This window comes from Lycorma delicatula, chromosome 8 (genome assembly GCF_047948215.1).
Source record: "Lycorma delicatula isolate Av1 chromosome 8, ASM4794821v1, whole genome shotgun sequence".
Classification (NCBI taxonomy): Eukaryota; Metazoa; Arthropoda; class Insecta; order Hemiptera; family Fulgoridae; genus Lycorma; species Lycorma delicatula.
In genome coordinates this window covers 57,635,636-57,661,289 of record NC_134462.1, presented here as the reverse complement: position 1 = coordinate 57,661,289, position 25,654 = coordinate 57,635,636, and the positions used below count along the sequence as shown (strand labels likewise).

Genomic DNA, 25,654 nt, shown 5'->3' with positions numbered 1-25,654 from the left:
GTCATCCCCAGTCACCAACCAGACCAACAAAGGTCAAGCCACAGCCATTTGAACGCATACTGATGGCCACAGTCTTTTGGGATCAGTTTACTGCTGATTGATTTCATGCCACGTGGAACTATTATTATAAATGCAGAAGGGTACTGCAAAACTCTACGAAAGTTACGGCGCGCCGTTCAAAATCGGTGACGTGGGCGGCCGACTGACTGCGTCGTCCTACTGCACTATAATGCACGTCCACATGTTGCGGGTCTGACACGTGATTTACTGAGAACATTTGGATGGGAAATTTAGCCGGATTTAGCTCCTTCTGATTGCCATTTGTTTTGAAAATTTAAAGAATTTTTGAGGGGTAAGCAATTCGCGGGTGACGATGAATTTAAATATTCTGTTAATCAGTGGCTAAATGGACTGGCGGCAGATGAATACGACCAGAGTATATTGAAGCTGGTGTATCGCTACGATAAATATCTTAATTTATGTGGCGATTATATAGAGTAGTATAAGATGTGTTGTAGTTTAAGAGAAATAAAAAATATTTATAAAGTTTTCAGAATAAATTTTTTTACAATGAAACGGTCTTTACTTTAGAGATAACCTCTTGTATTAGTAATAATTCATTATTATGTAATTAGTATTAATAATTCAATAAATAAAGATTACAGAAACAAGAGTTTCATTTAGGTGTATTTTAAACTAAAAACATCTAAAGCATATTATAGTGCTGATATTAAAATTTGACATCAGATCAAATTTTTTTTATTATACTTAACTCTAAATAAATATACAAAATTTTATAAATCACATCTATATGTAATAAAAAAAGCAATCGCTACTACCCTTCAACGCTACCATGGCAGTGTTTTACACTGAATTTATTATTCTCATAAGATGAAAAAATATTCATTGTGAATGAGAGTCTAAAAACTATCCCATTAATAATATCAGGAATATTTAGGAGAAAGTAACTTGCTAATATTACATAATTTAGCTAACAATAATTTATTGTTTGTACCTACTGATCAGTGACTCACAAAACAGTGGTATATATTGTTAAAAACAAATAAACGACTGACTTATGATATTCTTATACGAGGAATGTGTTTCCCCGAACATCTGCTCTAATCTTTACTTCAGCTTTTATGTTATTGACGTTGTTAGCATTCATTGTGAGGTGTTAAAGAAACCCGTCTAAGTAGAATAGCTTTTTTGTAGCTGCTACAGACATTAAACATTTTCAACACTGAAAATCCATTCTAATATTGCATGAATTTTGAGACAATAATTTTCTGTGAACTATAAAAATTATGTCTTTCTCTTTCAATTTTTTTCTATTATTTGAAAGAAAACAAACCTAATCATACTAGTGTATTAGTTAATTCACAATGGTTGTTATTCTCACTGTTATTGCTTTTTCTTAATAACTCCAGCTACTTTTGTCTTGTTTAATACATTAAAAGTGATGATTGGTATACTGCAGATACTACTTTTTAAATTATTAATAAAGCTAAAAACAAGTCACATCAATTAAAAGATTAATTAATTAAGATAAAATATGTGCATTATTTTTTACAGAAAAATGGAAGTAGGTTGGGTAATTTAGAAATCAATGATGGTATAAAAGAACCAGATTTACTGGGTCGAATTATAAGTTGGAATAAACTTAGTAAACTATCAATATGGTCTGGAAATCCATGTAATGATGTAACCGGTAATGATATGACACTGATAACACCATATCTAAATTCAAATTCACAATTAAAGTTGTTCTCCACTGATATATGTGGGTAAGTTTTATGATTTATTGTTACAGTTTTAGCCCGACTTTTAAATGTCATTGATCACTTACTTCCAACTTATTTGGTTTTTTGTTTTGTTAAACACTATTTACAAGGCTTCTGTATCTTTTTAGTTCAGAAATACATTATTGTAAGTCTTATTTCTTCATTGTTCACCAGATAAAATACATTTTAACTTATAATGATTAACCTTCTAAATGCATTTAGAACATGTTTATAGGGCTACTATGTAGGTTCTGTATCAAAGGTAATGCAGGTGGCATTGTCATACATGCTATTCAGTTTAATGTGGTCAGAGGATGATATGTATGAATGTAAATGAAGTGGTTTTATAGTCTCAGATTGAACATTCCTGAGATGTGTGGTTAGCTGAAGTAACCATCCATCTGATTTTTTTTTTCTAACGCATGAGACTGATCAGTCCCAGTAGAGTTCAAATATTAAAATCATACACTTAATTGGTTCTACGCACTCTGGTGAGACTGATACAGCACAAGGTGTATCTTTTTTCTACGCTGTTAAATTTTAAAAGATAATAATTATTATTTTTAAAATTCAGTTTAATTTTTTTGAATACAAAGAATGGAATAAAACTAAAATATTAATGAATTAAAATGATAAAGCATTACAACAGAAAAAGAATAGAATCAGGTTAGGCTAAAATTTGCATAAGAAATTACTGCACTAATGCATTTTCTTTATTCAAAACAAAACATGCATGCAATATTTTAAAAACTTAATAAAATATAAAAAAAACAAAATTCAAATAAATACATTTTAGTGCTGGTTTCGGGTTTAGAGTTAATAAATGTAACTTTGCGTCCAACAGTATTTGTTAACATTTTATGTTACATAAAACATGTGCCTCTTTTTGCTTGAGTAAGTACATGTTCAATGTTCACAGGTAGTGTGGTTGAATAATGGTTTATACACCATTACCTTAAACACACACTAAGGTGGTTGAGGAACTACAGGAATTTTTTTCTTTGCCAAAAGCTTATTAATTGAGAGTGCAGTATGACAAGGTATGTCATAATGCAGCATACAGTTGTCTTTGATGGCTGGTCTCACGCAAGCAACTTTTTTCCGCAGTCTTTTGAGAATTTCCCAGTAAAAATATTGATTTACAGTCTGTCCTGTAGACAAAATCTCTTATGGACAGTGCCATTACTATCAAAGAAACAAATTAGCATGGTTTTGATTTGCTCATTTTTGCTTTTTTGGGACATGTGTTTGAAGTGTGCCCCACTCCTTGCTCTGGCATTTTGTTTCTGGGTTATACTCAAATATCCAAGATTCACCAGTAATAACATTTTTTAGAAAATCAGGATCAGTTTCAATTCGCCCTAAAATATTGCGACACACTACCACCTATTGTATTTCTGTTCAACAGTGAGGTTTTTTGGGACCAATTTTAGACAAACTTTTTTCATGTTTAATTTGTTTGTCAAAATTTGATGGACTGTGATATGGTGTAAATTCAATTGTTCTACAATCATTCTGACAGTTAATTACTGGTTGTACCATATCAAGTCTCTGATTGGCTCAATATTTTTGTCACTTTTTGACATTAACGATCTTCCAGAGCATGGATTGTCCGCAACTAATTCCTGGCCATCTGAAAATGCTTTAAACCACCTAAAATTTGGGCTCGTGACAGAGCGTCTTCTCCATACACCCTTTTCAATTTTGAAAAAGTCTCAGTAGCATTCTCACAGAGTTTAACATAAAACTTGATTGCACAACATTGCTCATAATTAGTATCACTCATTTTTGTAATGCACAACAAAAACTTGTTTCACAAAAGGTTTGTTTACATCTCACATGACAACAGTAGACTAAAATTATTAATATCTACTATGTCAGCTGTTCATATAACCATATGTTTACTAGTAACTTTACAGTGTTGCCACTTTGGCCGCCAAAAAAAACTAGTCTCATTACTTTATAGTAGACCTCGTACATAACAATTTTTCAAAGGTCTAAGGTCATTGATGTAATTTTTCTCCTTAAATACTCAGTCATCTTTCCTCCAGTAACATCTAATCAATGGATTTGAACAATTCTCATGTAAATAATTACTCCAAGAAATATTCTCATTCCAAAAACAATCATACATTATCAACAGCAAATAAACTGTAAAAATGATATGGATTGCCATCTTTTAAACAGTCAAACAAGTTAACTTCCACTATTTCATTGTCAGGATTATAATTAATATTTTTCATTTCATTAATATTTACATTACACCATATACTACATTATAATTTACATTTGAATTATCAGCATTTGCATTAATACTGTTTTGAAATACTTGTTTTATATTTTTTATATTACTACAATCATTACTTGATATAAGCGAACCACTTTCTGATTCATCACTATCACTCAATTCCTCAGGATAAAACTTTGGGTCTTTGTCAGAATCGCAAATAAATTCTACATCATACTTCAAGTTTTTTGATGAATTACTCTCATGACCATCAAATAATTCATTTAAAAACTGAATAATTGATTCATCACCAAATTTATTCATTTTAATAATAGTAAAATGATACAGATCACAAATTAAACAGCACTATAACCTAACAGGTAAACTGAAAATGGTTAGATAACAGCTCCTTGAGATAAGGATCTTTCATGATCTGCTTGAAAGATGTAATGTTCTTTTACAACATGTTGAAAAGATTGACCAATCTCAAAGTAATGCCCAAATATATAGAAATGTTCTTCTAACTCTCCTCTATCGATATCTTACTTATTCAAATGAATGAGTGATACTGATCTGTCAGATATGAGTTTTAAATACAGTATTGCACATACTACTACTGGGACTGATTAGTACCACAGTCATCAATCTGTTAACATGTTCACAAAGAAAATTTCTTAAAACATGTTAATTTAGATTTATTCAATGTTGTAAACATATTCAAAAAGTAATGTTGCTGTGAAAATTATGATCAGAAACACATAGTCATTTAACATACTGATAAACATGTGCTGATTAACACAACCCTGAGTATACAAATTAAATTAAACTAAATTTTACACTAGATACTAAATATATAAACCTTTTGTTCTGATTGGTAAATAATACACTATATAGATCAGATCAGTAAGGAGAAGATACCCCTACACAGATAAAAGAGGAACTGCCCAGCATCTGCCTACATGGAACGAGGATAACTGCAATAAAATTTTGCTCAGAGTAGCATCACAAAATACACAATTAGTTATTAAAAAAATTAGATGATTAATCTCCATATTATTTAAAATACTACATATGAATGTTAAGATACATTAAAACACTAAATAAAAATAATTCGCAATTCAGAAGGTTAATGAAAATTATCTGAGCATATTTTATTAAGTACACATTGAATGGCATGTAGAAAATTCAGGTTCTTTTTTGTTTTAATTTTATAATTAATATTATTTAAAAAGTCAACAGAGTAAATATTGTTTCTGTAAAAGAAAATCTTTTAAATATATTTAAAATAGATTGATGGAAAGATTTTTTAAATTGTTTGGTAATTTATTAAAACTGTAATGGAAGCATAACAAGCCTGTTTCTTATAAGCCAAAGTACTGAGTTCTTACACAAAAACAGTTTTGTTGTTTGGTTCGATAGAGGTGGATATTGTTATTACTTTCCCTTCTACATTGCTATAGCTTCAATATAGCTGCTATGTAAAAGGGAAAGTATGGTGATCGGGCAACATTGGGCACATCTGGTTTTCACCGAATTTTGGGGAATTGACCCCTAACGACCCTAGAAAACTGAAAAATAGCATAAAACTTTCCACAACAAAATGTGCATACGTATGTATGTTTGTTGGTGTGTAAATCGCCTGATGTCTCCAGAACTACTTGATCGATTTTCACCAAAATAATAATAATAATATTGTGGCATAATAATATAATATTATAATCATAATAATAATGGCTATAATATTTATATAGTACGGGCATTGATGTTATTAAATTTTCAATTCAAAATATCAGAGGATGGGAGGATACAGGAGGAAAATGAAATCATCTCCAGATTTTGCATAGTTAAGGTTATGCAAAACCTATTATCAAAAAAATTATATATTTTTTGATAATTTTATGAATATTAATAAAGAACTTTTGTAAATAAAACGTTTTGCTAAATTTCACCCACACCCCTAAAAATGTTTTGAATTTTGAAGTTACAGTACGAGGGGTGATTTTTTAAAAATATTTTTGAGAATAATTATAAAAAACACATGTTTTGTGTAAAAATCAGTTTGTTATATTGCACCCCTACTCCAAAAAATGGTAATAGTTTTGAAACATCATAGAAGGCAGTACAGTGGGTCTTTTTTGTTGCAGTTTTTTCTATTAGCATCTCGTAGGATCCACAAATTTGTTTCCCATCATAGTCAGGTCTTAACCCAATTTAGGTCAAGTTTTTCTAATCTACCACTTTTAAAAAAAATAAAAATAGTCGTCTCATTACATGTTTTCATAAATGATACTATGGGAATTTGACTTGACATTTGAGGAGCATTCAAGCAAACACAAACATGTCTACTTATAATCATAATCTTTCTTTTGTTAAGTGGAATCTTTTAGAGGTATAATTTGTAATTATATCTTTCATTTTAACCAAACGTGTCCAATGTAAATTGTGTAGTAAAACTTAGTCAGCTGTTCCTGTGTGCTGTTATAATTGTTGACTGTTTGCAAGGCTAACCTTAGCGTTTACCAAATAATAAGTTATTTTATGAAAAATTGAAGATAACAGTGAAGGTGTTCTTGTGAAAAGGCTTCTCAAGGAATTCATAAAAGGTTTGCAAATAAATTTTTTCCTAGAATAATTGCAAAAAAAATTATTCTTCTCCTTCAAGTTCTAATCCATTTTTCCTTGATGGACCTACAATTCAATTACTGGAAGTCATCGCAGAGGATGGAAACTGTGTAAGGTAAGAATGATGTAGCAATACATATTTTAAAAAAGAAATCATTAGATGTTAAGTCTGTTATCTTGATTTTCACTTTTCATTAGAATCAAATTTTTATTCTAGTTCTTTATTTCTATTTTCATATTCATGTTTTTTATTATTATTTTATTAAATTTTTTGCTGGACAGTATGAATACGAACTTACAATTTTCACTTAATAATCTCTGTACATTTCAAAACTGTTCTGTATACATTTCTTATTTAAAATAAATTTATTTTATTTTTAAGAAGTTGATTTATAAAAAATAAAGTAAATAATAATATTGATTCACTGTAACCAGTTTTAGAAGTTCAGACAAAGACAAACAAGTCCCAATAACAACCCAAGCAAAACCAAACATGCCTGTATCATGTAGGACTACATTTAATTCAAAAATGTGTTATGATTTAAATCGTATGTTTGAGATAAGTTATTATTTTATTTATAAGCCAGGAAGGTTGTATAATGAGTAAATTCTATCACAGTTTAGTGATAATTCAGTTTTTCTGGTCTCCTGAAAAATATTATTTGATAGATATATTTTTTTTTTGCTCAGAAGCTCCTCAGTTATGATGTGGATTATCGTATTATACACAAAAGATTCAAAAGTTTTATTTAGGAGTTTGTAAAAATATTGTTAATTCAGGTAGTTGAGGTACTTTTAATTCTAGTTTGCTGGAGGTAGAAGTATTTATTCCTGCTGTCTCAAACTGAGTTAATAGTTCATTTGTTGCAAGACTAGAATTGTCTAGAAAGTTAACATTGAAATCACCACTCCCCATTACATTGATTGATAGATCAGAGTAAAATACAACTACAGTTACAATGAATATAAAAAAATTATCTGGAAACATAAGATCAATCTTTGTAAAAGATATTTATAAATTAGAAAGTGAGTACTTAATAAATTTGTACATTTTTAAGAATTTTGTTTTATAATGTTTAAAATGAAAAATATTTTTTTTGTGTTTAATTTATATAATATATACATTTTCCAAGTACTAAGAAAATAATAAAATGAAAATTAAGAGTAATGAAAATATACCAAGTTTAACTTTGAAACGGACCTCCTTTTCAGTATATCAGTTAACTGTTTTATTGACTATATCATTGTAATCCGAAAAAACGTAATATTCACTTACACTTCAGTATAAGTAGATTGTATATGCCTATCTATAGTACTTCAGTTATAGTACTTAGCTAAAGAAATCGGTTGGCAGTTGAAGGACACATGCCCCTATCTCACCTCGCCAACTGTTTACAGCTAATTATGAACAACCTGCATTATGATTTATGTATTTTGATTGATTGTTAGTCCTCCAAAAATTTAGCTGTTCTATATAAATAAACAAATGATCTTTAATTTCAATCATTTCAAATAATTTCAATAGATTAATTCAAATCCCTTAGTTTCATAGAAGTCATGTATTTAAGAGGATTTAGGCTTTTGTGTAATAAGAGGTTTTTATTTTTTTTAGCATAATAAATATCACAAGTTAAATTGATTACTTTATTATAAACAGAAAGACAAAATCAGATAATGTATAATGCTCTTTATTTCAGATTATTCCATTTGATATCCAAGACACTTTTAATACCAAATATAGTAATATATAAAATATAATTTTCAGATATTTGACGATGGTAAAGGATTATCAAGGTTTTATCCTCCCTAGATGGGGTACTTCAAAATAGTAAAGAAATTTAAATAAGGTTAAAGGACATATTTTTATATAAAAAAAAGCTAAATGCAAATATAATTCTGTAGCATCATCACTAACTTATCATATTGTTAGTCTAATTTGTCTTTTATAGATTTTACAATAAGTTTTTAATAAATACATCAATAAAATATTTTACTTAAACTGGTGTGTCAAATCACTGATTTAAAACAGACATATATCTTTTACATATGATGAAATTTAACTTTCTTTTATGTCCAGTTATAAAAAAATTAAATTCTAAACTTATCAACTTGTATTCTATAACTTTTATTACTCCAGTTTATTAAATTTTACATTTCTGCAATTAAAAAATATATATTTATTTGATTTGCTTCTTCTATTTCACAAGGATAACAATTGTAACAATTATTGTTACATAAAACCTTAATATAATGAGAAAAAAGTTTTTTTTTAATTGAGAATGTACTTTAAAGTAAAATTTATACATGGTCACAGGTTTGTAATTTTAGAATAAGAAATTTAAAACCTTACTAATTGGAAATTAAAGTGTGATAGATTTCTTACATAATTTATACGCTTTATACATATAACAGAAAAAAACACTTTTCATTATCTTAATGAAAAATGCAAATTGCAATTCATGATATTAAAAGTGGTTGAAATGAAGATTGCTACAGAAGGAGTAGAAGTGTGTATGTTTTCACCAGCCAGTTCTTTTCAAACAGATTTTAGGTAATGTAAAATATGATTGTTTTAAAGTCATCTCATTTACTGTGTTTTCAGATCAGTTTTATTAAACTACAAAAAAGATGTTAATTATAAAGATATTCCTGGACTGCAATTTATTCCTTCATCATCATTTTTAGCTGATGCAAATAAGTATCCAGAGAATTCATGTTATTGTAATGGAACAGTTAAAGGTCTAACAACACCATCTGAATGTCTACCTGATGGTGCAATAGATATTTCTAGCTGCCTGGGTAAATCCACATTACTGTTAGCAATATTATAATTACTATTATAAGTATAACTCTTCAATGTATGTAAGTAAATAACTATTATTAATAATAAAATTATAACAAAAAATTATACCACCAGATACAGTTCATAAAAAGTAAGAACATTTACCTATTTGTCTGTAGCACTTTAGAGCTTACAACTCCATCATCAACAGACCTTTTACTTTTTACAATTACACAATATGAAATTATTATAAAATATTGTTTTTTTGCTTGATGATATCGCCACATAAGCTTGAAACTTGTGCGTGGGATATGAAACATTTTGTTGCATATGAAAAATGCCATGCCCGACTGAGCTTCGAAGCCGGGACCTCCGGATGAAAGACCGAGACACTAATACTCACACCACAGAGGCCGGCATTTAGAATATTAATATATAAAATAAAATAATTTATATAAACAGTACTTAAAATATATATGTATATATGTATTTTTATACTTAGTTTAAATAGTATATATATATACTATTATATATATAATTATATATATATAATTATAAATTATATATATATAATAGTATATATACTATATATATATATATATATATATATATATATAGTATAGTATATACACACTAGCAGACCCATCGCAGCTTCACCCACGCTATATGGTTACTTGCATTTTCCGTCTCGATCAGGGATGTTTAGCCAGTCAAGGCTTGCTTCAGTTGCTCTGTTGCATTGGTTAGCCGCTGCGCTGCCAAAACTTAAAAAAATTGAAATTCAGAAAACCTGAAAATGGTTTTGTGATATTTATCTGAAGAGTATTTTCAAACCCAAATCTGCTGAATATCTTGCTTAATATAGTTGGGATTGGGAAAATTTGCAACCATTGTTCAAAATTTTTTTACCTCTCTTCACCTCCTTTCAAGATCAAATTTCAAAAATCATTTCTTTTTTTTTTAACCTCTTAAACCACTGTTAGGTATTGCTTCAGAGATGAATGACAAGTAGCATGTGAAAATGCCATGCCTGATTGGGATTCGAACCCAGGACCTCTGGATGAAAGGCCAAGACGCTACCACTCGCGCCATGGACGCTGGTGAATTTAAAAAATCTAGAAATTGGTTTATTCACATGAAGATTAAATTCAGCAAAACTGGTTGATATCTTCATTTGTTACCAAGAAATTAAAAAAATTTCACTAGTACAAAAGATTATGAGAGTCCCAGGAGAACTTTGTGATACTATCTGAAAAAAAAGCAAATATGTACCACCTATAAATCGACTTGTTCTGATTGACTGATTCATCAACACCCAGCAAAAACTACTGAAGATAAATTGATGAAAATTTGTATACATGAATTAATAACTCAGACTATAACTAATGGGCTTAAATTTTACCTGAAAAATGTTTTCTGTAAAGGATCAGAATATTAAAATTCATTCATAATTCTTACTTTATTCACAACAAATTATCTATACACGTACTGTTCCCCTTTTTTCAACTTTGGCTTTCCACCTCTACTGTTTTGTTCAGGATTTATGACCATAAAAATATAAACCTTAAGATATATAGGCACTGGTGTATTAATCCATCTTTTCCAAGCAGTAGTACCATTTTTTAATGTCAATTCCGATTAAAAACAAAAATTTATGAGGAAATATTTTTAATTATTCAACAGTTTAAAAAAAATCAGCTATTGTGCATTTAAATTTAAGATGAAAGTTATAAAAAAAATTACCTGATTCTGCACTAACTTTAGTTCAATTCTTCAGGCTATCACTAGCATCACAGTGCTATTATGAGGTGTTAAATTGGTGTCTCAATTTGGTTTTAAATGGATCTTTGTTGTTTATGATGTGTTCAGAAAAAGTGTGTGATTTAAATTGTAATTGTTCATTTAGGATACTGTTTTTGTGCATTTGTATAATTTACATTGTTCAAATGCCTTGCATTGTTCATTTGCCATGTTGCAGTTTACATTGTTCAGATCTAGTTTTGATCTTTTAGCATCTATGTACGATTTTCATTTGGTGTTGATAACTATGCTTGGGTGACTTGTTTGAATGAGATGAGGTGTTTTACAAAACTGGATTCAATGGTGATAATGAGGTGTTTTTTTTTTTTTTTTTTACTTTATATCATTGTGAAAAGCTGTATCATAATTGTCTGTTTAGAATAATACAGTTAGAAAATTCAAATCTGTGGAACCTGGTAAATGAAATTTGTTTGAATGCTTAAACAAAATGCACATAATCAGACTAAAACTAATAAAAAATTAAAATTAAAGTTATGGTAAAATATCAATAAACATTTAAATTTATGTTAGATATTTTATTATTATTTTTGTACTAATCTAGTACATATTACATACAAGTTATGTTGAAACACAATGTGTCATACAATCTTCTTTGATATACAAACAAATACTAATTATACAACAAAAATGTAAATTATGTGTACATGCTAACATTACATAATAGGACGATATAGTATTGAACGAGTTCCTAGCTTAAGACATCTTTACCCTGTGACAGTCTGGTTGGATCTAACTACTTATTCTGTACACTTGGTACAAGATGCAAACAGGATGTAGTTGTATTGCATTCCATCACTCAGTAGATTTCTTAGTATTAAATGATGTAAGGCACACGTGGCCAATGGAATGCAATGCATCAGGATTTTACTGTGACATAACATATTACATATATAACTTATACATATATATATATATATATATATATATATATATATATATATATATATATAGAACAACATGTCCTGACTATCCGATAACCAACATCCAGCAAAAAATATTGTAGGTAAATTGATGAAAATTTGTATACATATTCTTCTTACAGTATAAGTGCATATTAACAAAAAGATTTTTTGAAATTTTGGGTTTAAAGAATTGAAATGGGGTAACAATGAAATGTACTATTTTTTTAATTTCTCAGAAGCAAATGAAGATATCAACCTGATTTTTGGTGAGCGTAATGTTCATGTGTATAAATCAATTTCTAGATTTTTGAAATTCTATCTTGAAAGGGAGTGAAGAAAGGTAAAAAAATTTTGAACAATGGTTGCGTATTTTCCCAATCCTGGCTATACTAAACGAGATATTCACTAGATTGGGGCTTGCAAATAGTCTTCAGATAAATATATAAAAATCATTTTTGGATTTTTTAATTTTGATTTTTTAAGGAGTGCAATGTGACTGACTGCATGTGCCTCCAGTTACTTTACTAAATATATAAAATAAAAGTATTTAAAAAAAAGAAAAGCGACATGAAGTATGGTCACCTCCTAGTGGTGTTTGTAGGGTAACAGTAAGAACCGGACAAAATACATTTTTTCCCGTATGAAGTGCAGGTTAACTACTTATAACTAATATATTTAAGTTGGAGGCCAACTGTTTTGAAACCCAAATTTTCAGATCACTCAAAGTTTCACTCTGTACTGACCAAACTGTTGTTCTGTAGAAATTACAATACATTGATATTTTTTATAAATTGAACAGGCTTTAATTTTTATTCACCATTAATATTCTCTCAAGCATGAGTTTAATGAACACAGCGAGGTCCATTGGGCAGAGAGCTCTGTACCTGTAGTATCACAGTGCATCTCTAAAATAAAAGGATTTGAACTAAATTTAAAAATCCAATGAAAACTCTATTAATTAACTAATTTAACTGAAATAAAACAACATTAGAACTGTTTTCATGTGGCTGGGTACCTAGTAAAAACACTTTAAAAGTAAATTTAAATAAAAAGAATAACTTTTAATGGTTCAAATGTTGATCTGAAATTTTCTGTAGCTTTCAATTGTAGAGGATATGAAATTAATTACTTATAGCCTTGAAGATCAATAATAAATTGATAAATTTTGTGGACTTGCATAATGGTTAAGATTACAGTATAATATACAATGATTACAGTATATATATATATATACTGTAAAAAGGTTTTTATTATTACAAGTCTGATATATGTCATAGGCGAATTGAAAAATCAGGCTTATTGCAATGTGCCTGGCTAACTGGAAATTATAAATATAATCTAACCAAACTTAATCTTTTCTTTTTCCTGTTTAGCCTCCAGTAACTACCATTTAGATAATTCTTCAGAGGATGATATGTATGAGTGTAAAAGAAGTGTAGTCTTGTACATTCTCAGTTCGACCATTCCTGAGATGTGTGGTTAATTGAAACTCAACCACCAAAGAACACTGGTATCCTCGATCTAGTATTCAAATCCATGTAAAAATAACTGGCTTTACTAGGACTTGAACGCTGTAACTCTCGACTTTCAAATCAGCTGATTTGGGAAGACGCGTTAACCACTAGAGCAACCCGGTGGCTAACCAAACTTAATCTTTCTTTTTCCTGTTTAGCCTCCGGTAACTACCGTTTAGATAATTCTTCGGAGGATGAATGAGGATGATATGTATGAGTGTAAATGAAGTGTAGTCTTGTACATTCTCAGTTCGACCGTACCTGAGATGTGTGGTTAATTGAAACCCAACCACCAAAGAACACCGGTATCCACGATCTAGTATTCAAATCCATGTAAAAATATCTGGCTTTACTAGGACTTGAACGCTGTAACTCTCGACTTCCAAATCAGCTGATTTGGGAAGACACGTTAACCACTAGACCAACCCGGTGGGCTAACCAAACTTAATCTACACTTGCTAATCTTCACTCTCTAGTTAGGTTAGTGAGCATAGGTGAAGTTTTGTTAGATTATAATAAATATAAAATAATAAAAATATAATTTATACTTATAATTATAAGCAATAATGCAGCATTTAATTTTCATTTTCCAATTAGCCAGGCAAATAACTTTTTATTGCATTGCAATAAACCTGATTTTTCAATTTCCCTATAACACATATATCAGAACAAATTTCAATTTTTTTTTCTGTCCTTATGCAACCACTGAATTACAGATTTTTCCAGTAAAATTTTTTCTTGACTTATAATATCAACTGAGTTTTCCCAGAATAAAAAATTGCAAGAAATCAAATCACATGAAAAAAGTGATCATTCAATTGTTCCTTGCCATCCTATTCATTCAGGAAAAGTTTGACTAAGGTAGTCTTTTAATTTGAAGAGGGTGCTATCTTGCTGCTATGCATGGGGGCGCCAGTGTCAAACTAGAGTTTTTTAACAGTTGAGGATTAATAACATCTCAAGATATCAATTATCTGTTAGAAAGAGATAAGATCCTAGTACTCCTTTTTTGATCCCATATCAAAAATGAACATCAGATATATTCCTTCTCCTTAATTAGAGGAGGATTTTCATGGGCCAGCAACCATAATTATGAAACTTTATTAGTGTCTTCTATTTGAATCATGCTTTGTCAGATCATATCACTGAAAAATAGAATATAAGGATATGCTTCACAATGCACAATAATAAATTCCTCTCTACTGTCAAAATCATCTTCACGTCAAAATAATCTTGATCAATTACAATTTTTATTCCTTTAGAATATTTCATAAATTTGTTCTGGGTATTTCCAGTCTTTCTGGTTGACCTTTACTAATATATTTGAACAAGTTGTTTTCTAAGGTGCATGTAGTCCTACACTTTCCTTATTATTGAAGTATCTCCAGAATTTTCAAATTTTATTTTTATTTCATTTAAACATTATTAGTAGGCAATTAAGAAATTCTGTATGAATGGCAGCTTGATTATTTTTCAACTAACTCTAACGTCTGAAAATTGTTCTTGTTTTGTATACTAGAATGCATTATTCTCAACAGATACAAAAAAGAACTGGACGACTAAATAAATAGTAATTACGCCAGCTAATTACTACCCATTGCAAAATAAAGATTTCTCATCTGCTACAGATATTAGAGAATTTAAATCTGTGTCTATAGGAACTGACTTACTTGCCATTTATATTTAGGATGTGATATACTTTAAGATATGAGTTAGAAGTCCATTAAATTTGTGTTGTGTTTGTTCATTAAATACTCAGTTTTTGTGTGTGATTTTGTTTAAGTCTATTAAAATATGATCCTTTTTTATAAGTGTAAAATATTTAAACGCTGTTAATGTCGGTGCATCTTTGATTTGTTTAAATGAAGTGGTTACAAATGTTGCTTTTAAATATATTGTATCTTTGAAGCTGCATCCAATTTTAGTCAATGTAGTGAGAACAATTCATTTTAAGTATTAATTTTAGTGTAACAATTCATTTCCTGTATTGGGAATACTTTGTTTGGTGATTGAATTTTATTTGTAATGTTTGTTCTATTTCCTTTTTATTCAAAGACTAGGTTGTACCTAGCCTTGTTGACTGATTACAAACTTACTAAGCTTTTTTAAACTTGTGAACAATTTTCCCTGAGTTTTTATGTATGTTAGTGTGATGAATTTTATTTTTAGCTGTTTATATTTTGTATAGAAATGATCAATAATGTTATCCTAAGTAATCTTCAGATGACTAGATTGAATAGCCAGTAGTCATATTTTTAAGGCATATTTTATGGATGCTTTTTACAGATGGCAACTGCAGTCTGTTTAACAGGCTCCTTTTATGCACAGCATTTTCTATCACCCAAGGTATGACAACAGAAAACTTTTAGTATTAGGAAAGATAATCCAAAAACACTTTCTCTCAACGTTACCTTTGCCACTGCTCTCTGATTTACAATTCTATTTTTAGAATAAGAAAGATCATTTTTAGATTATGCAGAAGTGTGTTTACAAGATGGACGTTATGTATTTCTTTTGTAGAAGAATAATACAATCTAATACAGCCACTTGTCACTGAAAAAGAGCTGCAATATTCATTCCATAAATTATGTTACATTGCATTTCAAAATGCAATGACAGTGCATTTCAAAATTTTTATGATGAAGATAAATTTTTTTACTATATTAGGATATCAGTTAAAAAATAATCAATTTTTTTAATCTTTAACATGTTTACTAAAATACAGGGCAGTTATATTCTATAACCAGCCAACTAGAATAAATGGATGATAAAATTCCATGTCATTTTCTAGAATGTGACTTTGATTCTGAAAGACATGCCTTTTAGAACAAAAGTACAGTCCAAAAAATGACAAAAATAAATAGATTAATTATTTCCATTGATATACAGGACAGACAGATGACAACTGAGGTTGGTGAAATGGTTGCACAAAATATTAATTGTATATTTTTTTAAAATAAATCTTCTGTTTTTCTACGACAGATGTTCCAGTAATTGTGACCAAGCCACACTTTTTGGATTCCAGTTCATTATTTTCAGACAAAGTTGATGGTTTAGAACCCGATGAAGAAAAGCATTCAACTTTTATTGATATTGAACCAGTAAGGAAAGCATTATAATACATTAAGTAGAAATTATGTATTCATAAAATATTCAACAGCTTATTTTTAAGTCGGTGAAATGTTTTCTTCCAAAATCTTTTGCACCTAAATAATATGCTTCTTCTTAAGAGAAGTATTCAGTAGCATTGTTGTTAATGTCACTCTTATTAAGAGGTTAGGAAATCCTTTGAAACCAATAACATATTCCAATTTATGTTATGTTACAAGTTCACTACTTGTTTATAAATGTTGGAATTTTTAATTTATCATGTTCATAAATTTCATATTATTATTTTTTTTACTTATCTCATGATTTTTATGTGATTTTAATATTAAATTATGTCTTGTTTCATTGAAAATAATTAACATATTTTCTGTGGATCTTTGCAAACTGAAAAATCCAATTAAACCTTTTACAATCAATAAACAACATTCTGCTGATTTTAAAGTTATTCTGCCATATAAAACTGTAAAACTACGTGTAATATAACACACTTACATTATTTACAAAATTAGAATCTATTATTATATGTGATGCTCTTTTTACCTGAATGTCATTTCAAGGAATACATTACACAGGTATTATGCCCAATAAAATTATCATATTTTCAAAATCATCCCATATAAACATGATATACATAGAGAAACTAAGAATGTTATTACACATAAAGAATGTAATTACACAATGTGCAAATGTTACATATAGCATTCAGAAACAAAGATTTCAAAACATATCAGTATGAAATTTTAAATTATTAAAAAAATATTAAATTAGATAAAAAGAATACATTAAGTAAAAAAAAGCTGACAACACAGTTGTAGGACTTTCCTATCACACAGCTTACACACACAAGTTAATTTATTATGTCAGTGTTACTCTACCACTCCTTTTGGTGACAGGGGGTATTGTTGATGCAGTATACCCACTTAGCCACTAGTTTAGAGCATTTTTTGGGGTGCAATTTTGCAAATATTATTTTTTAATTGTTAATAAATGTACCTAAGAAAAATAAAACCTTAATTAGATGAAATCTTGAGATACTGGGATGACCTTGCTCTACAGCCTCACCTCTTTGACCTTTTAAGTTGAAAATTTAATGGCATTAATATTCCATATATAGAAGCAATTTGACCAAGTTTGGTCAGAATCGGTTCCAGTAGTTCTGGAGATATAATGTGATTTAGAGTGTGACAACTAACACACACATGTACATATGAACATCTGGAAAATTTCCATCCTGTTTTTTGGGTTCCTTAGGTGTCAAAACATCAAGATTCATTGACAACCGCATATGCCCAAATTCGACCAATTCCAATACTTTTCCTTCTACCACTGCAGCACTAGATAGAAAAGTAAAAGTACAATATAGATCAAATATATAATTACATAAAGGGTTTTTTAATCTTTTTAAGCCGGTACCTTTAACAACATTGCTATCAGTAGGGACCGGATTATTTGCAACATAAAAAGCTTGAAATATGCTTGCAAATATTCATGAAAAATGCTTAAAATATGCAACTTTAAATGAAAAAAATAGTAATTTAGTTTTTTTTATTTCAAAATCAGCATAAGTAGTTGAATAACATATCGATAAATTCAATAATTAACAATTATTTAACATTTTGCTGCTTTTGTAAACACAAACAGTTAGAGGTACTGTTCTGCGGCTGCTAAGTGCACTCTAAGAGCCATGCCTCAAATAGGTTTGGCCGACTACAATGTAAGATTTCATTTATTAACAAGGTTCCCTATCGAAAACTTTTGTAAATATAGTGAAAATATTCTTCATCACTAGATTTTAAGAAAAATATGCAACAGGTGAGAATGGGCTTAATATGCAAATGTGTATAGTCCAGTCTCTAACTATCAGACATTACAATATTCTACTTACTGTTTAATAATAAAAATAATTTTCTATGACCTTTACTGGAGATTATTTTTTTAAATTTGGTAAAAAAGAAGTATATTTTAATTGTCTAATCAAAAATAAAGTATAAGATTTTTAATTACCTTAATTTACTAAAAATGTTAGTTTTAGTTTTACTTAACCCTAGACCACTAATGTACGTAAAATTGATGTGTATAGGCAATGATTGGGAAGGTGGGAAGTACTGTGATTCACAGATCTCCCCAACCTCCCAGCTATGATTTGGCAGATGTGTTTCCATGTTTCAAGTGCCTGATGCTGCTATTTGTATTTTTTCATCACTTTGTCCTGAAAGAAGTACGTAAAAATTATGTGTAGTTAGTAATTAAGGTGTTTTAGTTTATGTATTATTTACATAGAGTTAGCAATAAGTGCTGCACAGGTCTACGTAAATTTTACGTAGAGTTATAAGTATAGTTTGTAGTATTTGTATTAAGTATAGTTTTTAGTATTAAGTATAATTTTTTAAAAACATTTTTCTGGTTTTATTCCAGTCAGAATGGAGAAAACTTATTATGAGCCATTAGAAGTTCTTCAGTTATTAAAAGCACTATCTGATAAGGAGGAGGAAGGTGTGGAAGACATCCTTGAATGCATGGAAGTAGAATTGGAGCCTGTTGATGACATGGACAAGGATCCTGACTACTTACCAAAAGAGGAGAAATTAGATCAAGTTGAGATGGAAATTAAAAACACTGAATATGGGCCTGTCCAAAAAAGAAAAAATCCAAAAGTGAAGCAGAATTATAGAATGTTTCAAATGATTTATTGGTGACTCCGAACAATGATGAACTTATTGGAAAAAATGGCTATTTATGGAAGGCAACCATCCCAACCACGTAGGAGACCTGCCTTGTGATGGGCTTTAACGGGAATGGAAGACAACCAGGTCCCCTTGGAGAGGCAAAACCAAGAAACAAAATATTATTTATAGATGACCAGGACCAACCTGTCTAGCTAAAAATGCTGTGGAGCCAAAAGAGTACTTCAAGCTTTTTTTAGACCATAAAATAATGGATACAGTTGTTCTCCATACGAACGAAGAAATTAGTTTACAAAGAAAGAAATAACTATACCAACCAAAATAATTCCACTTTGAACACGAACCTGGAAGAAATCCATGCACTAATCGGACTCCTCATTTTATCTCTGGCTTTGAAAGACAACCACCTGATAACAGATATATTGTTTCATGATTCTTATGGTTCAGAAAGCTATAAGTCAACAATGTTCAAAATGAGGTTCAACGTTTTGATAAACTGTGTTTGACTCGATGACAATAGATCGAGGCCAGAGAGAAAAAAACACAAAACTTGCGCCTATTTCACATATATGGAATATCTTTACAATTAATTGTTGCAAGTCATACTCAACAGGGCCATACCTAACTACAGATAAATAGTTGGTGGGATTCCTAGGGTGTTGTCTCTTTCAAATGTATATCCAGTCAAAACCGAACAAATATGGCATTAAACTCATTATTGTGTGCGACAATTCAACGAAGTATGTCACTGATGCAATATCATATTTCGGCAAAGGCCCTTCTGGAATTCCAGTGTCAAAAAGTTGGCAGAATCTGTAAAGGGGAGTCATCGTAACATAAAACTCTTGACAATTGGTTCACAAGCATGCCGCTTGCCCACAAACAATTGTAGGAACATCAACTCACAATAATGTGCACCATAAAAGAGAACAAAAGGGAGCTGCCCAACAAACATATCAATCCAACATATAAAAGTCATAAAAAAGTCGGAAGTACAATGTTTCTTTTTGACAAAAACCTCACAGTGCTCTCTTATAAACTAAAAGAGGGAAAGCTCGTAACATGTATTTCAATGGCTCATGACGAAGGAATCATTGACAGCACCTCAAAAAAACCAGACATAATACTCAGTTACAATAATACTAAAGGAGGTGTCCACTCGTTAGAACAGATGTACCAGAACATGTATTGCAATAGAAAAACAAGAAGAATATTTCTGTGTTTCTTATAATTTCTGAGAAGGATTTCTGTGTTTTTTATAATATGTTGATTGTGGTGTATATCAACTCCTTTGTTGTAACCAGTACAAGAACCAAAGCTAACCACTTAACAGATAAAAATTTATGCTGGAATTGTATGAATAACTAACTACTCCATAGCAGAAACATGGCTTACTTGTCCAAGTCTCTCTAGAGAATTAAAAATGTCAATAAATAAATTCTGCCATGAAAACATCACAGAATTGATGAGTGTTAAACAAAACGGGAAAATAACCAACCTATTGCTCAATTTGCTCTCATGTAAAGAAAAGAATGATGCAGACATATTCTGTATTATGTAAAAAACTTATATGTGGGAAACACCAAAAGAGTCATGCATAAACTTTCTGTAAATAATATCAAATGTTTACTCATTTATTTAATATAGTGTAAAATTTTTATAAAATTAACAACGTTTAAGAATGTTTAACAAGTTGTGTAATGTTTAACAAAAAAATGTTTTGTGTAAAATGTGGTTCTGAATTAATATTATTAATTAATAAATAATATAAATTACAGTAACATTAAAAAGTTATTTTTATGAGAAACCCACTTCTTTAGCATGTATGGAAGTTTTACGTGTAGTTAGTAATTAGGTATGCATTAATTCAGTTAGTACACTAGGGTTAACTAAGGACATAAAAAAAGGTCTTTGACCTTTTTTTTTACTTTCTTTTATTACTTATTAATTTTGTACCATATTCTCAAGTTTAAAATTTTTTTCTTTTATTTGAAAAAAGAAGTTCCTTTGGTATTCTCATAGCAACTTTCTTTTAGATAATTTAAGTAAACACATAACCAATTTCAGTAAACTATATTAGTACTAACTAAGCAAATAAGATTTTAAATAAAAATGACCTGGTCCACATAGATATTTTGACCATATTTTTTATTTGTTAAAGTCACCTTTTGTCTTGTGAATGTTTTTCATACATATGCAGGTTTTTTTTAATAATTAATCTATATTTAAGTAAGACAAAAAGAAATTAATATAATAAATTTATAAAAAATAATTAAACTGACAAAAACAGCCCGCTAAAAATTAAAGTAATATGTCTGTAAGTATTCTTTTTTAAATTTGACACTTAGAAATCAATACAAATAAGAAGTTAGTAAACAGTTTCGTTTTAATTTTATGACAACTTCAAATTGTCAAAATTTAATAAGTGAAAAAGATTTTCATTTTTTGCTTAAAAAATTGTTTTAGGGTATTTTTAGGTCAGTCTTATCTTTTAAAACGTTTATTTTTTGTAACATAACTGCAGCAACATGTTTAAAGCAGTTGTAACTATTATGTATATTATAAAATCCAACTAGAAATCTGTAAATTATTATATATAAATCTACAGATTTCTAGTTGGATTTGAATTTTCAGGTTACTAGCATACTTGGGCTATTGTGATTAAAAATAGATTCTATCTGTGGCCAACCTTAGCTTTGACAAGAATATTCCTAAAGTGTAACACAGTGATCAATGTCTGTAGCAACATCTATATAGACATTGGAGTAGTAATACATATATGACTTTTAGCCTAGTAATTTAATTTTGAATGAGATTCATATTCCGCTAGCATCTTCAGAATATTACTGGACTAGGATTTTATTGTTGATAACTATTATGTGATGCTACTTGACTTGATTTCAAGTCTAAATTAAAGTAATTTTTATTTATTTTACGCAATGACTTACTTGAAATCGAATATTCATTATCATGGCAATCAATTCAAATCCTTTGAAATTCATTAATAATATTCTGTTCAGAAGTAGTCAGCAAAAATCTGGGCAAAGACCTACTGTCAATCTGCAGCTGGGTGAATGGCTTGCTGCAAGGAAGTCTATATAAAATGATCACCACAACATTTAACTTTAGAATATTAACCGATAATTATTTCCTTTTCAATATGTACATTTGATGTATTTTTTCTTATTGCACAATGAATCATATATTCAACATACAAATGCTACTTTTTAATTAACTAGCACTCAATGATTGTAAATATGTTTGTAGTTTACATATACATATCAATAAATTTATAAAGGTATGTACGATTGTATTCTCCCACAGTTCTAAAAAAAAAATACAGTTCATTAAAAAAAACACTAATATGAATGTTGAAAGAGACCAAAAATTATGTATTTTAATTATCAAATTTAAAATTATTTAATTTTCAATGTGATATTTAATCATCAAAATGTAAATTTCAATTTTTGTCTTAGTAATGTTGCCTAAGTGACAAAATAAAAAAGAGCTCAGAGAAAGTTTTACCATATTAATAAATGCATAAAATAAATTTTATTTATTATTTTTTAAATAAATACTGGTAACAATTACTGTTGTTTAAGATAGCTGATGTAGGGGAACTGGTTTTAAGATTGGATTTAATTCTCACTGAAGATTTTTAATCCCACTTGTTACATCCTTTAATTCTCTGGATGCTACTTCCAGAAATATTGTGAATCCATCAGGTAAAGGAAAATACGGTTTGCTATCTTAACCAGAACGGTATGTTTCATTCTACTTTTTAATAAAACTTAATTTTTTTATAATTCCAGATTCATAATAAAATTAATCATAGGGTACATCTTCATACTGATACTATTATTTTTTTTTTATCAGAATCTGAGAACTTTGTGGGAACAACAAACATATACTCGTGAGTAGAAAACCATAAGCATAATACTTTTTTGCTCTGCTGCCGATATGCAAAAAGAATAAGATCCTAAATCATTACAAAATATATTGTAATAGATTAATATGTGTGATTTGATTTTATAAATATACAGTAAATTGCATATTATAATAAAATTGTCCAAACATCCTATTTGTACAAGCAGTAGTAATTTTTAAGGCTATTATAATTTAAATTAGACAAAACCTTCAGCATTATTCAATCTTAAGATAGATTTTTTCTCCCAATATTGATTTTTTGTGGAGGTTTGATCCAGCATAAGGATGCCAGGACCTAAAAAGCCAGTGTATTCTTGGATCCAGCAAGTGTCTACACATTTACTTGGGTGAATGAAAAGTAAAATGAATGGATAAAGTAACTTTAAATAATCTTATCCAAAAAAAAATATACTAACATTCTTATCATGTAATTTCATCACATTACTAAAACTTTCGCATTAGTAATGCTCCTATAATATGTTGTGAAGATCATAAAAAACCCTTTAACCTGTATAAAATCATACGTTCATAATATATATCTTCGCCAACTTTATGGTGTTATCTTTCAAGATTCTTGAAAAGTTTTGTAAAATTAAATTCAGAGAGATGAATAAAAGAGATATCTTTGTTTTTTTTTTTAGAAAACAGGGGTACCACTGCAAGGTTATGAACGATTACAAATAAACATAAAAATGGAAAACATTTCAACAATAAAAATAATGAGAAATTTACCAAATTTATTATTTCCATTAATGTGGATAGAGGAGGTTAGTATACATTCATTATGTTAACAGCTCAATTTTTTAACTTGTCTATACTGTTTTTTTTCTATTAGTGCTTATGTGTGTGAGAAAACCTCATCTATAAAATATAAAACATCAAGAATACCATAACTCAATACTGATGAAACAAACCTATACACAAACAGAAACACTTTCCATTCTAAAAAAAGAGACTTTAACAACAAATTACTACATAAATACAACTCAGAAATAATAAAAATAGTAAACATCATTACAAAATAAAATTTCTTTACATTTATGTACAAATATTATACAAAACTTGACAGCCTTCTTGTGGTCCCCTATTTCCAACATCCTAACTAAAATCTTTCTACAGCACATTGAATAAATACACAAACTAAACAAGCATGCTCACAGTATATTGGCAGATATATTGGTGGTACAATTCTACTGCACTAGTGCAACAATATGAATATCTTTCAGCATACATAAATAAGTTAAACCACAAAAAATTTATAATTTTATACACAAAAAGAAAATTTTCCTATCTTACAAAAAATAATCAACAAAAACACACTTCCAAAATATGCAATATCTGACATTCTTATTCACACTACAAACTATTCGTTCCTCAATCTCACATTAACTATCTTCTTGTAGAAGTACGATCCAGAGACTACTCAACACATCCATCACCTGAGGACGCATTTGCAATTATATACAGAACACAATCACTATAAACAATTCTGGAATAAATACATTGAATTGTTCAAACTGCATGACACTAATTGGACACATGGTGCAGCTTCAAACAAAGATACAATAAACACCTTGAAAGCCCTTTAGACAACATTGAATTAACAATGTCATAAACATACATCCATCTAAATTGGCAACAATCTTGATCTTGAATTGTTACATCTACCTGAAAAAACAATGCAACAGTTCATTCATTTTTAAGTTAAGACGGTTACAGTCTTTCCGGTGAATAATTTTTTAAACTGCTAACATAAAATTTTCAAATGCTTTTCTTTGGATATAAATATAGTTGCACATCTGTCAAGATTGTAACAATAAATAGTTCAAGATTTTGAGGCAAACCCTTAATAAACAATAAAAATGGAAAGACCAAGGTCTCTCCCTGTAGCTCTTTGCATTTAACGTTTTGAAGAGAGGATCTACATTTTACAAATATATTGTTATCAAATGATGAAATTTCAAATACCTGTTTATGATCGGTAAGGTATGACTTTAATTCAACTGCAAACAGCTCATGTGTTGTCAAACAGCCTCTAAGTTTTTCTATCAGTAAGAAATATGGACTAAACTGAATGCTTTACAGAGATCACAAAATTTAAAAAATAGAATCTTTTTTTATCTACACATGTTAAGATATTTTCTAAAAACTGGGAAATGATTCTGTTGGTAGACAATCATTTTTTCATTCAATATTAATTTGTAATAACTATGGTATTAACAAGCACAGCCTATCACAATAATTATGCAGGTCTACCAGTATATAAATTTGACATAATTCTGA

At 29.1% G+C, this 25,654-nt stretch overlaps 1 protein-coding gene across 7 annotated transcripts in view; it reads left to right on the top strand.

The window, feature by feature from the left end:
• Nucleotides 1-25,654, top strand: part of LOC142329373 (sensory neuron membrane protein 2-like) — a 70,737-nt gene that overhangs the window by 44,672 nt on the left and 411 nt on the right. For 6 of the 7 annotated variants that reach the window (XM_075373907.1, XM_075373908.1, XM_075373910.1 and 3 more), the window contains exons 5-8: nucleotides 1,576-1,787; nucleotides 9,236-9,432; nucleotides 16,635-16,753; nucleotides 24,013-24,138. In XM_075373907.1, the coding sequence (XP_075230022.1) occupies nucleotides 1,576-1,787; nucleotides 9,236-9,432; nucleotides 16,635-16,753; nucleotides 24,013-24,138 (654 nt within the window). Of the gene's footprint in view, nucleotides 1-1,575; nucleotides 1,788-9,235; nucleotides 9,433-16,634; nucleotides 16,754-19,175; nucleotides 21,148-24,012; nucleotides 24,139-25,654 lie in introns of those variants that run through there. The other variant, XM_075373912.1, reaches the window with a different exon arrangement.